A 12927-nucleotide genomic window follows, 5' to 3' on the forward strand; every position below is an offset into this window, starting at 1 on the left:
GAAACATACAGTGTTTTGTTGCAGCGCAGAAACGCTATGCGGCGAAGCAGACAACGAAACGTACTGCGGGGAGGCGTGCACTATGCATTGCAGTGAAGCATGTCGAGATTGAGAAGGAGACCTAGTATGTTTTTCCTTCATTATCACATGCGCACAAGCCATCGTTCCCCCTCGTGGCGCACCTTTCCCCGCGAAATAATCTAGGGCAGGAAGGGGAGGAGAGCACGCTTGCGCCCTTGTGTATGCATGAGTGCCTTAAGAGAACTACGAGCCTGCAGTTTACCTTAATGAATGCGGCGGTCTGGCTTGGCCTGACTGTCCCAACGTGGGAGCGGCCCGCTGCGCACTGAGTCGCGCACCTCAGGACTTTCAATAACGTTTTCCATCCATCCTTCTATCCATCTCCGGAAATGTTCGAAGGGCGAGAAATTACGCCAGGAGTAATCGGCCCAGATAACTATATTTTTACAGGTTTCCATTTCTCATATTTTTTTTTTCAGTTTTGCAGAATTAAGGCTATTCTGATATGTGATGCAGCGTTTCAGAACCCTGTATTTCGTGATAGCTTTGTTACTCCTCATCGCAAAATTCCAATCTGTTAGCGAACGTACATTGCGTGCACGAACGATGCGTTCAAAGGTAAAATTAAAGCGTCTAGTATGCCCATGCAGCTTTTTCCAATATTCATAACTGCTACTATGAACGTAACGCTGTCAAAAGGTCGTACATCAGGACTTTTTTTAAAAGGACCATTCGAGTTAAGCTCACTGATGTGTTTCCCAAGATAATAAAAAAAAAACAATATAAATATGACTGCTGAAGAGCGAAATGGATTTGCCTTTCCAGTCAAGAATTCTTCACTCTCTCCAATGAGTCGATTTTACTAACCGAACGAGAGATTGTCTAAAGTACGTAATTTACAATATCAGTACACATTAACTTATCTTCTAAATTCTAACATAATCACATTGACTCCGCGCGTATGCGAGAGGTATTGTTGAAAGGGATAACGCGTTCACGTTTTATTGTATTTAATGTTTATCGTTCGGCAATTGCATTTGGTGCAAACTTTTCGTGTTTGTTTTAGACATCGGGCTATCGCTCATCGCTTACACTTTCAACCTAAAACTACATCATGTACTTAAGTGTATCAAGTTTTTAGTGTGCGCTGAAATTCGCGTTTGTTCATCGCATGGCAGCTACAATTCAGCAGTTTCCGGAGCTAAATAGCTACATAAAACAGAGAGCAAATATTGTTTTAAAAAGATGGCAGTGAAAGTAGAGGTTATCACCGAATTCAAATAAACCTTTTCATTCCGCGCGTTATCTTTGGGAGCCTCCTCGCTAGAAGGTTGTGAGAGGCAGTAAAGTAGATAGTTGGGCAAGGTGGTTCATCTTTGAAGAATTTGAAAACCGCGCACTACAAGGGACGGTGCTTGCTTGCTTGCTTGTGCCCGTTTGTTGGCTCTTACCCACTACGGGGGATCGGCCATGAAACCAGCGGTTAATTTAATAATTTTTTAAAGAATGAGGAATAAATCAATTGCCGCAGGAATAAACGAAATTTTAAGAATGACTAGTCGATATGGAATAAGGAGCAGAATGATACCACAATATGAGAAACAATGAACGAATGAATGAAAGGAATTCTGGAGTACCAAATTTTGTTAAGGAATAAGTTAACAGGGAATTCTTCGTGTCTCACCGAGAAATTCGCATAGGGCTGAGCAGACGTTCCTGTTGCTGAAGCCAAGAGAAGACGCCCCAAGGGAAAGAATATTTTGAGAATTCAGATTAATTCTTAAAGTTCTGAATAATATTTTGAAATGCTTTTTTCTATGCCTAATGAATCGACGGCAGGTAAGCAAGAAATGATCAATGTTTTCAGATTCCTGACAAAAATAGCACATAGGAGATGGCACCAGACCAGACCTGTATAAATAAAAATTAAGTGGGGGTATCCGGCATCGCAATTTCGTAATAGCCACTTCCAGTCTTCGAGTGGGACACCATTTATTATTCCAGCCGAATGAAAGATGACCATATTCGGGAACTGGTAATTTCATACTTTTGGCATCTTGAATTAGAGAATACTTCCGAAATCTCGAATCAGTAATGAAAGCTGTATCAGGTACAATGGACAAAATAGGACCACCCAGAGACCACCGCGCGAGAGTGTCTGCCATCTCGTTTATTAGTATGCCACAATGACCTGGGACCCATACCAATCGCACGGTACTCAAATATTTTGGGATTAAGGAAGTGAATGCATTTAGAACGAGAGACTCAGAAGCAGTAGAAGATAAAGATGTACATACTGTCAGCGAATCAGTAACTATAACAACTGATGACTCATTTACTGGTAGTTTTCGAAGGGCTAATATAATTGCGAGGAGCTCAGCTTCGAATATGGGAGTATAATCTGGGAGGCGCAAGGAGTACGACCATGATAAAGCCTCTGAAAATATGCCCACTCCCGCTTTCTCTTCGCACATGGATGCATCAGTGGCAATTATGTTATCTATGCCCAATCGAAGTAAATGATCCTCTAACAATCCTATTAAATATCTAGAAGGTAAAAGTTTGGCATTAGATGGGAAGATATCATCAAATTCAATTTTTGCTATGGCCGATGATTTATCGTTTGCTACGATGTCGCGTATGTTAACATTTAATGATTCTAGTTGGTCCTGTACGAACAAAACTTGTGGTTTATATATTCGAGACCAAGGCTCATTAAAAAACGTTGACGATTCAGCTACGAATATAAACTGTACTCGACTTTGTGAGGACGCAAAAATTTTTAAATATGTTTTGACGGTGAGAATGCGGAATCTGCAAACTAGAATGGAGATTCGAGCTTCTAGGTATAGAATACTGTTTGCTGTAAATTTTGGTACCCCTAGACAACTTCGAAGGGCCTCTCGCTCTATGAGAACCAGGGGATGAAACTTGTATGCAGGCCCCCCTGAGTATAATATGCAACCAAACTCTAAAATTGGTCGAACATACATCCGATAAATCATAAGTAGCTTGTCTCTGCGTAGCCCAGAAGGGTGGTGACCAAGCTTACGTAACATACTAAGAGCGCGTGTTGCCTTACATTTGACGTGCTCAATGTGTTTGCTCCAGCTGAGTTTTTCATCATAAAATACTCCTAAATATTTGACACAGTCATTTTGGGGAATTACTTCTTGACGATACTGAAGGGAAATGTTAACTGGAGCATTCAATGGAAAAACAATCAAGGAACTTTTGCTAACGTTTAGAGTCATTCGAATATGTTCAAACCAGAATTCTAAACTTCCCAAGTATGATTGTAATACTGCATACAGTGAATGAATATTACCTGCCGAAGCGAAGAATGCAATGTCGTCTGCATATACATAAACTGTAACGTTACTGTTCAAAGGAATTGAGCTTAATAGAATATTGAATAAAACAGGGGAAAGAACTGAACCTTGAGGGACCCTCTAGATTGATCATATTTCGAGGATGATAAGCCACGTTGGGAACAACAAAATTTCCTACCGTTTAGGAACTCATACAACCAATTGATAATATATCCCGGAAAATTCAAGTTTTTTAAGGCATTGAGCAAGATGATATGTTCGACACTGTCGTACGCCTTAGCCAAATCTAGAGTGACTAATGCTGCCAATTGCCGCTTGTGGCGAGCAAGCTTAATACGTCCCTCTAAATCTACATGTGCATGCCATATGGAGTATCCAGGTCTAAATCTTATCTGACATGGGCTCAATAACGAGTTATCTGCAATAAATTTAATAATTCTAATGTATAACACTCTTTCAATTAATTTAATGGCATGCGAAGGTAATGCTATAGGTCTTATATTATCAATATGCACACCTGCTCCTTGTTTCATAAGCAAGGGAATTATTTTTGCAAGTCTCCAGTCTGGAGGGATCCAACCATTTCCGAGTGAGTGATTTACAAGATTAAGAAGGTTCTGAGGAGACACATCAAATAAAATTTTTAGCATGCCTGACGTAACACCCTCAGGACCGGGGGTTGAATTCGGGAGTAACTGAACAGCTTGCGCCAGTTCTTCTATGGTTACGTCAATGAAATCAGTTCAGTTTCAGTTCAGTTTCAGTTTATTGCAATTGAGATTACAATGATCGGTACAAAAAGATATGCAGACGATTGAGAGGCAAATCGTGACATGTCCTCTTATCTCTTTTTCTTTCACTGTCCAATTTTTTTTCTTTTTACTTTCTTCAACGTTGTCGTGCGGATGTCTGCGCAGCTGTTGAGAAGATTCTAACGTAATCAAGACGATCGTTTCGCTAAATTGTTAATCCTTTATTATTTTACTTTCCCTTTTGATCTTAAAAATATTAGTGGATCTACTGGCTATCATCGTGATAAGTCATCCATTCTTCCCTCGATCCCCCATGAATAGAGGGTACGGGCCATTCATGAATAGAAATCCAACAGCCCAATAAATATTCCGTAATCGATGTTTCTGCAATAAAAAAAAAGGCTGTGAAAAACTAAAGACACCGACCCAAAAATTTTAACAATTCATTTTTGCATATAACACTATCGGTGGTTCCATACGTGAATTGGAAACCTTCACAAAATTACCCGCTGCCTCATTCCACCATTATTTTTCACGAAGCAAAACAGAAAGGCGAGCTAGTTGGTACTGATTCATTCTTGTGTAACAGAAGCGCAAAAAGGACAAGGACAAGAAAGTGCACATTACGAGCGCTTACTCACAACTGGAAGATTTATGCTTGAAAAGAAAATATATACCTAAACTCGGTCTAACCCCCAGGTCTTCTGCTTCACAGGGAGGAACGCACTGACCATTTTTTACTGGCCTGCCGTCAACTTATAAACCAGAAAGAATTGTTGGAAATGCCATTCCGAAGGTTATGTCCTTCAGATATTTCACACATTCCATATTGGGCTTTAGCCACAGGAACATCTCCGCCGCTATCTCTGAATTCACGCAGAACACATGGGGGAGAACTTGCCCATTCTCTGAATAGACATTTAGAAAATTCGGTAATTTACCACACCGGCGATTATTCGTTCAAAGTTTGTTTTGTACCGCCAAGACTTCTATCTCCGCGCGCACACACAACAGCCTTCAATCTCTATATTTTAGTTCCAAGTAGTTTGAAAAAATTTCTTTTTTAAGTTTTATAAAGTTAATTGATCTGATCTGATATGCCTCTCCTTTTGACTACCAGCTTTTTCAGCAGTTCTGATTATCTCCGTCATAAATCTCATCTGATAGTCTGACCGCTTGCTCGTTTAGCGTTTTCATTTCTTCGATATTTTGTTTTTAGTCTAAATTTCCAGTATTGTCTAGCTTCATAGAACTTTACCTTAAACACCCTGCCACCCGGTTCTTGACCCATCCCCCTTTGTGGGCGAACGCCATCAGGAAGAGGATACCATCATTTTACCCAGTAATGGGCAACAGCCGTGGGCTGAAGAGCAATCAAGCAAGCAGCCTCTGATGGCGCGTCCCGGACCAGCATAAGCTCCACATCTACATCTGCAGCATAAACCATGTTCCAATCGTTTGTCAACCTCTTCAGGCGAACTGTTCAGCTCGAAGACGAAGAGCCCGGAATCAAGCGTCTGCCGCCAGAACAACCGACTCCGACAGCCTTCCGGGACCCGGTTCAGTATGGGAAAGAGGAACCGACCGAAGAATGCGTGTTGACTGTGCTGCGACACATTGCGGAGCTGAACGAGCACCGCCACCACGGAGTATTCGTCGAGCCCGAGGACGACCAGGTGACCAAGATCCACGCCCTGGTCCTGGGACCCGTCGCCACACCCTACGAAGGAGGCTTCTTCCACTTCGTGATCCGCTGTCCCTCGGACTACCCTTCGAGACCACCGCTGGTTAGGCTAATGACCACGGACTCGGGTAGGGTGCGGTTCCACCCGAGCATCTACGAAAACGGCAAGGTCTGCCTTGCGCTGCTGGGCACGGACACGACGGGACCTACTTGGACGCAGAACCACAGCATCGGGAACGTGGTGACCGCCATCAGGTGGATGCTGGCGAACGAGAATCCCGTCACCGAAGGGTCAGGTTTCGGTGTCCTGCCGGCCCTGGGGACGTGGCTGAACAGCGACATCTGCTACAACACCGTCTTGCAGCACGAGACTATCAGGGTGGCGGTGTGCGACGCGGTCGAAGACTGCCTCAAGGGCTCTTGCCCTTACCCTAACTCTCTGAGGAACGAGGTGTTGAAACACTTCCCGCGGTTTTACGGCCAGTACGAGAAAGTGGTCCGGGAGCGGCTGCCCTTGACTGGTTCCTTCATGAACGACGCGCTACACGGTGACATCGCCGCATACCAGTACGAAACGCTGCTGACGCGTCTGCAGGACCTGCGTAAGCGGGTCGGCTAGAGAAATTCATAATCTTCCCGCCGGATGCGCCATGCTGCATAAAATCCTTCAACGCCGGAAGCTGTGCCGCCTCTGCCATTCATGTACATGCATGCCAGTTTGCAACCGGTGTTTCTGGCCATCAGGGATGAAATTAAACGACGACACTCCGGCAGAAGTTTTCGTTTTCGCAATATACACATATCTCGCTTCTCGGCCAGGATAGTATATATTACGCTTGTGCAGTTATCAAACAAAATTTTGAACCCTGTGTCAATTCAATGACCTGAGTGAGTTACATGTCCATTTTTAGAAATGCGCCTTTACTATTGTTGAGATATAGCAAACGCAAACAAAACTTATTTGGCAGTTCGCATTGCCTTCTCTAAAATCAACACCTTATACCTCACGCGGAGCTACGTTAACAGCCGCTGTCAGAAACGCGCTTTAGCATAACGAGCCCGCGTGTAGTCGTCAGTCGTTCTCTTGTAGATATTTACCCTGAAATGCACAAGTGTGTGGTCATTTATATTCAGACACGTGTTTGTGTTTTGCCAAGGTTACATATACAGTAAAAACTCGATTGAGCGAACTGATGACAACGGTCAAATTATTTCGTTAAATCTTAAAGTTCGTAAAATCGAGAAAGGAATTTTTTGGTCCTTCGAAACGTAAAATTGTAACGTAGCGACTCCTTAAAGCTACCGCAGTATTTCCGGCTAACATATGCCTGCGCTTGTGAAAAGACTGCGAGGGCAACCCAGACATGCAGCCTCCCACTCTGGCCTGACATGGAGCCTTCCTTGTCCGGGCGGTGCAGGCCAGTTGGACGGTCACATGAAGCTATGACAGGCTGCCGGTATGCAGAGGCGATGAGAACGAACGCGGTGATTGTGCAAGCAAGTCGAGCAAGAAAGCTGCGAGGAGACGTTGAGTGCCAGCTCTCGCATAAACCATAAAATTACGAGAGCAACCACCCTAGTGTTCTGTGAGAGCATTTACAGGAACAACACCTTGCCGTAGTGCATTAAATGTTTATGTGCTCTAGAGGAGAAACTCTTAATCCATGTCACGGCAACTCGAGTAACGTATATTACCATATACATAGCGAAAAAATCCACTCACAGATAATTTTGTGTGAAGCTGGAGGATTCTGAAGTCTGGTTGCTTCTAGGTTGTTGCTAGGCTTCAGCCAGGTGATGCTAGGTGGCTTATAGGTTGCTGCTAAAACTTTAGCTAGGTAATGCTGGGTTGTTTCTAGGTTGCTTCTCAGAGCTGAGAGGTTCGAGGTAAACTACAGACAGTTACAGACACGACACGGATGCCCAAACTCCAGAAACGGAAACTGGAGCTGAAACCGAGCGTTAGCACCTCGCATAGATCTACAGGCACGTCGTCGTTCATGTAGGGCTTCCATCGCTTCCGGATCTTCTCGCAGCCGCCGTTACCTTTCCCATTCCCTAGGAGGAGGAGGAGAAACACCATATACATGGAGCTGATGTTCAGCGTGCGAGAGTCCACTGTTGGCTAGGCAGCCAGGAGACCTTGGGCCCTGGCGGCTGCCTCTGCCTGCTCCGTGACCCACACTTGTGTTTGCGGGCCGTAGCTGAGCAGCGTGACCTCCCACTGCTGAGGGGTAGTGCTATGAGCGACCTGCTATCTTCTCGTTGTACGTACCGCTGAAGCGCTCCGTACAGATACTTCAGTGAAGCTGAAACGTGCGGCCACGGTGCTTATGACTATGTTAATCTCGACGGTTTAATAAAGCATTTCCCAAATACTGGTTGCGTCTGTATAGGAACCAGGGCTGGGCAAAGATGCATTGAAATTGTATCGCGATACGATACAAGATACTCAGGCAAGAAATACTTGAGATACAGATACAAGATACCACAACCCTGTTTGTATCCGATACGATACACTGCAGTTGTATCTTAAGATGCTTCGATACGTTCGCAAGTTTATTATGAATCCATATAATGTAGCACTGAACGGCTATGCACAAAAATGTTCGCTTGAAAATTTACTAATTGCGACCAGATTTGTTCAATTTCAATGAACTATCTGTCAGTATCTCAAAAGTTTTGTATTTCTCGCTCAAGGTATATATTAGTTTCATCCCGAAACAACTTATTGGCGTTGCTTTAGCTGCTTAACATGACAGCTCTTATACACTTCGCTGATCCTTTCACAAGAACTTTGTAATCATCCTCACGATGGTGCAAGTACCCTCGTGAAGTTCTACATTGGCCGTAAACGTATTACGGTTTTCGCAGTACCGGATCAGCGGACAGGTGTACATCAGCAAGAACGCTGGTAGCGACATTCATTGCGGCGCATCGTGCTTACGTAGAGGACATAAAACTGAAGTGACTGTTATATTCACTTATCTGCTGGCGTAAAACGTTCGTTAACGACGTACTCAGTAATGCACAATCTTTTAACATTTTCTTCTTCTACGAGAGAATATGTGCAGCCCAGAAACGTCTTAGACGTACTGTATAGTTGCACAAAGCGCCGCAGTACACCAATATTGCCACTATATTGCCACTTATATCTCCGAATACCTGGTGAAAAGTAAGAGCAAAAGCCTTTAGGGAAGCTTAAAAAAGGAAATCCAATATATCTAAGTAAAATAGAAAAGCGGTTCCGTATCAAACACAGGGAATAAGTGTAGAAACACGATACAGGCGGTACACCCAAGAGCTAATAATAATTGCTGCGTTTTACGTCCCAAAACCACGATATGATTATGAGAGACGCCGTAGTGGGGGGCCCCGGAAATTTCGACCACCTGGGGTTCCAAAACCTATGCACACGGGCCTGTAGCATTTTGTCTCCATCCAAATGCGCCTGCCGTGACCTTCGGGTCAGCAGTCAAGCACTATAACCACTAGCCCATCGTCGCAGGTAACCCCCCATAGCTATAACAACCATTCAAGGTAAGACCACAGAAAGTTCAGTGCCTATGGAAAACAGCGTAAAACGGCTCGTTGGGATGCTCGTGAGAAAAACGGAGCATCTGGTATAACAATCTTTCCGGAATTTCTTTGCTAACATCTTTAAGATGGCTCCTAATAATTTACGTTATTGTAATGCAAACTAAATTTAGCTATTTTACTAAGTACTAAGCAGAGTTTTTGTTACTTTACACTCCAGGCACGAGCAGATTATTATATTTTGTGCTCAACATCGCCTTGACATAACAGTAACCTCAAGAGGAATATAAGTATGCAAACACCAGCAGAAACGACGCAGACAGTTAAAAGTAAGAATAAATCGGAGAGCTTACTTTGGCAGCTCATTAAAGACATATTGCAGTAAGCGGATCATAAAAAAACAAACAATACAGCGACATAGGTAATGTATGGGATGGAAAAGACGGGCAGCTGAGAAAACACTTGTGCTAACAATAAAAATATGATTTTAAAAATTCATTGGATATATAAAAAAGACGTACGCCAAGAATAGCTTCTGTTAGATGAATGCTCGTTCTGTTAGCTTCAGCATCGATACCGGTAGAGCTACAGCTGTTAGAATCTTATTTACATATCTCATTGCGTTTAAGTCAAACTTACATCCACGAGGTCCTTCAAATCGCCGATGTGTGAAAGCCTCAAGACGCAAACCAACCCCATTCTTGTATTCTTCCGACTTCGTGACGAAACACAACGCAAGAGAAACTTCGATGACGACACTACAGCGTCATCACAATTTGTGCGAAAGACGTCGCATGCATTGGAGCACGCGGCACAGGATAGTGGCTAAGAGCCAGTGTCATGGCAATGACACAACTTAAAAGAAATAAGTCACAGTTCCACCGCAAGGGCGAAGAAATGAATGCGATAGCAACAAATTGTAGTGTTACACGAAGTGAGGCTGGAAGCTAACTGTTTTGTGTCCGATCTCGCGTAACTACAAAACGCTGGTGTAAGAGGATACGGCCGCTCCAGGGAGAGATGTTCTCCGCATAGTCACTTCGCGTTGAGAGCGCAGCACGTAGAAGGGTATACGAGCAGCCCGCTGTGATGGCTTTCGAGATAGTGCGCGTGCCAGCGATCGCGACCGCGCCCTTAGATTGAAAGTTCAAAGTTGCTCCTCGCACGACACTCCCGCCCCCCTCGCGTCTTCGCGTCTTTTAAGGCTCGTTAAAGACGGGCGGGGCGGTTCCTGTCTGCTTCGACGGCAGGCCTCCCGAGCGGGGTGATGTTGTCGCATGCATCCTCCGAGCGACGGAAATGGGCCGGCTCGTTTTATCTCTGCTTCGGCCGCGTTCGTCGCCCCCGCTCGCGTGCTTTTACCCGCGGTAGAACATACAATGTGCGGGGGGATCTTATCAATTTGGACTTCATACCGGAAGGACATGGCGGCGACGGCGACGGCCACGGCGATGGCAAAAACCCGTCGAGGCTGTCCATATAATTGCTATCGCAATAAAAATTACACCATCTCCCGCTAAAGGGGACCATGAGGCGATGCGAAGCCGGAGCACTTACACGATCGCGTTCCGTTGGCGTTCGTTGGGCATGCTACCGACCTCGCGTCGTGGAACGCGAAGAGGGACGCTACGCGCGTTATATCTTCCATCTAGCCTGGCCGTTAATTCTCACAGGGCGAGCGGGGAACGCGGTCGACAGGCGGGCGAGAGGGGGGCAGCGTAGGAGTGGAGAGAGAAGGGGAGGGGACGCGCATGCGCTCGAGGTCATCGCGGCGTTGCGCAGGAGTGAATTTCGGCATGTCTAGCCCGCGTTTCAGAGAAAGAGTGGAAAGGGGGAGGGGAGAGGGGAAGTGGAGAGGGAGAGGGGAGAGAGAAAGTGGAGAGGGGAAGGGGAGAGGGTGAGTGGAGAGGGGAAGTGGAGAGGAGGTGTGTGGAGAGGGTATGCGCATGCGCAGTAAGGGTGGTCACGCCGCACACCACCACCACCGGATTGAGCTCCGCCTTAAGATACTTCGTATCTAAAAAAAAGAACACTGAGAAAGCAGTAGGTCGGCTGGGCGTAGATGTTCGCGCGCTTCTCTTTTGATACGATGCGAGCACCACCACATGACTACTCCGTCAGTATATACAGACGCCCAGAGCTTCTCATCCCCTGCCCTCACTGGAAAACTCTGGCGGAAAGATAAAGTAATGTCACTGCCTTTAATTTTATTCCGGTGTCTTAGTGGCTGGCAGCAGTATCAGCATGAGTACCACAGTTCAGCCAACGTTTATTGTTTCGCACGGTGGTGTTGCAATATCTTGTATCTTAAGATACACGATACATTCTTCAATGTATCGTAAATACAGTTACTGATACACGTCTTGCGAGACGTATCGCGATACAGATACAAGATACCCAAAGAGTACCTAAGATAGTATCTAAGATACATGTATCTTCGATACTGCCCAGCACTGATAGAAACCCAACTTAAGGCGGGGATCATAAGAGCACCCAGACATAGGCGACTGACTGGCTGGCTGGCTGGCTGGCTGGCTGGCTGGCTGGCTGGCTGGCTGGCTGGCTGGCTGGATGGATGGATGGATGGATGGATGGATGGATGGATGGATGGATGGATGGATGGATGGATGGATGGATGGATGGATGGATGGATGGCTCAAAGTTCCAAAGATTCGCTAAGAAATGCTTCGCATCTAAAACTCCGGAAGCTGGCAGTCAACGCCTATCCCGGCCGCGGCGGCCGCATTTTCAATGGAGGCGAGAATGATTGACACCCCTGTACTTAGATTTAGGTGCACGTTAAAGAACCCCAGTTGTCCGAACTTTCCGGAGGCCTCCACTACGGCGTCCCTCATAATCATATCGTGGTTTTGGGATGTTAAACCTCAAAAATTATTATTACGGCAGTCAACGCCTGTACCAAGAAAACAAAGAAGTAGGTGCCCTACGCAAATTTTGAATGAGGTGGTGAATGCGCTTCCAATTAGTAAAATTTTGGTAATAGATTTCGCTTTTCTACCAACTGGATGATGTGGCAGTGACCCAGACCGGTTGCCATTTATTCTTTGATAAAACGCAAAAGAAGAATGAAGGTGACCGCACACAGGTGAAGAAGTCCCCGGAACTTTGGATGAAACATGGTAGGCAAATGCTTGAGGGCGAAGAAGTGGGAGCCGTTCCTGGTGCCGAAGAGCCGGCGGTTAGGGGACCGGTGTGATCCTGTATGACTGTATGCTTAGAAATTCGAAAGTAATAGTTGGGAAATGAAGGACAATGATAGTGAAGTTCCGTGAACGTGGCCAAGGCGTCCGCAGAATTTTCGCTAGGAGGGTGCATCGCATGGGAGGACGGGGGCTTCCAGTACAGGCAGCCAGATTAGTCAATAGTGTGTAAGGTGCAATGTTGGCTGGCAATCCTGAAGGCCGTTTGACGCAGATATGCGAGACCTGAGTGTGCTTATCAAGCTGTGTAGCTTATTGCTACTGCCTAGAAAAATATTATCAGAAATTCCAGGGGGGGGGGGAGGTAGCCGCACCCCTTGCACCCCCCTCCGAACGCCCATGAACGTGGTGTGAAATAAAGTTAGCGTAGTAATACAAAT

At 45.5% G+C, this 12927-nt stretch overlaps 1 protein-coding gene across 1 annotated transcript; it reads left to right on the top strand.

The window, feature by feature from the left end:
* The first annotated feature begins 5550 nt into the window (after positions 1-5550).
* On the top strand, positions 5551-6408 carry LOC119391348 (ubiquitin-conjugating enzyme E2 Z). The gene has a single exon (XM_037659031.1). The coding sequence runs from the start codon at positions 5551-5553 to the stop codon at positions 6406-6408; it is 858 nt and encodes a 285-aa protein (XP_037514959.1).
* The last annotated feature ends 6519 nt before the right edge of the window (positions 6409-12927 follow it).

This window comes from Rhipicephalus sanguineus, chromosome 4 (genome assembly GCF_013339695.2).
Source record: "Rhipicephalus sanguineus isolate Rsan-2018 chromosome 4, BIME_Rsan_1.4, whole genome shotgun sequence".
Classification (NCBI taxonomy): domain Eukaryota; kingdom Metazoa; phylum Arthropoda; class Arachnida; order Ixodida; family Ixodidae; genus Rhipicephalus; species Rhipicephalus sanguineus.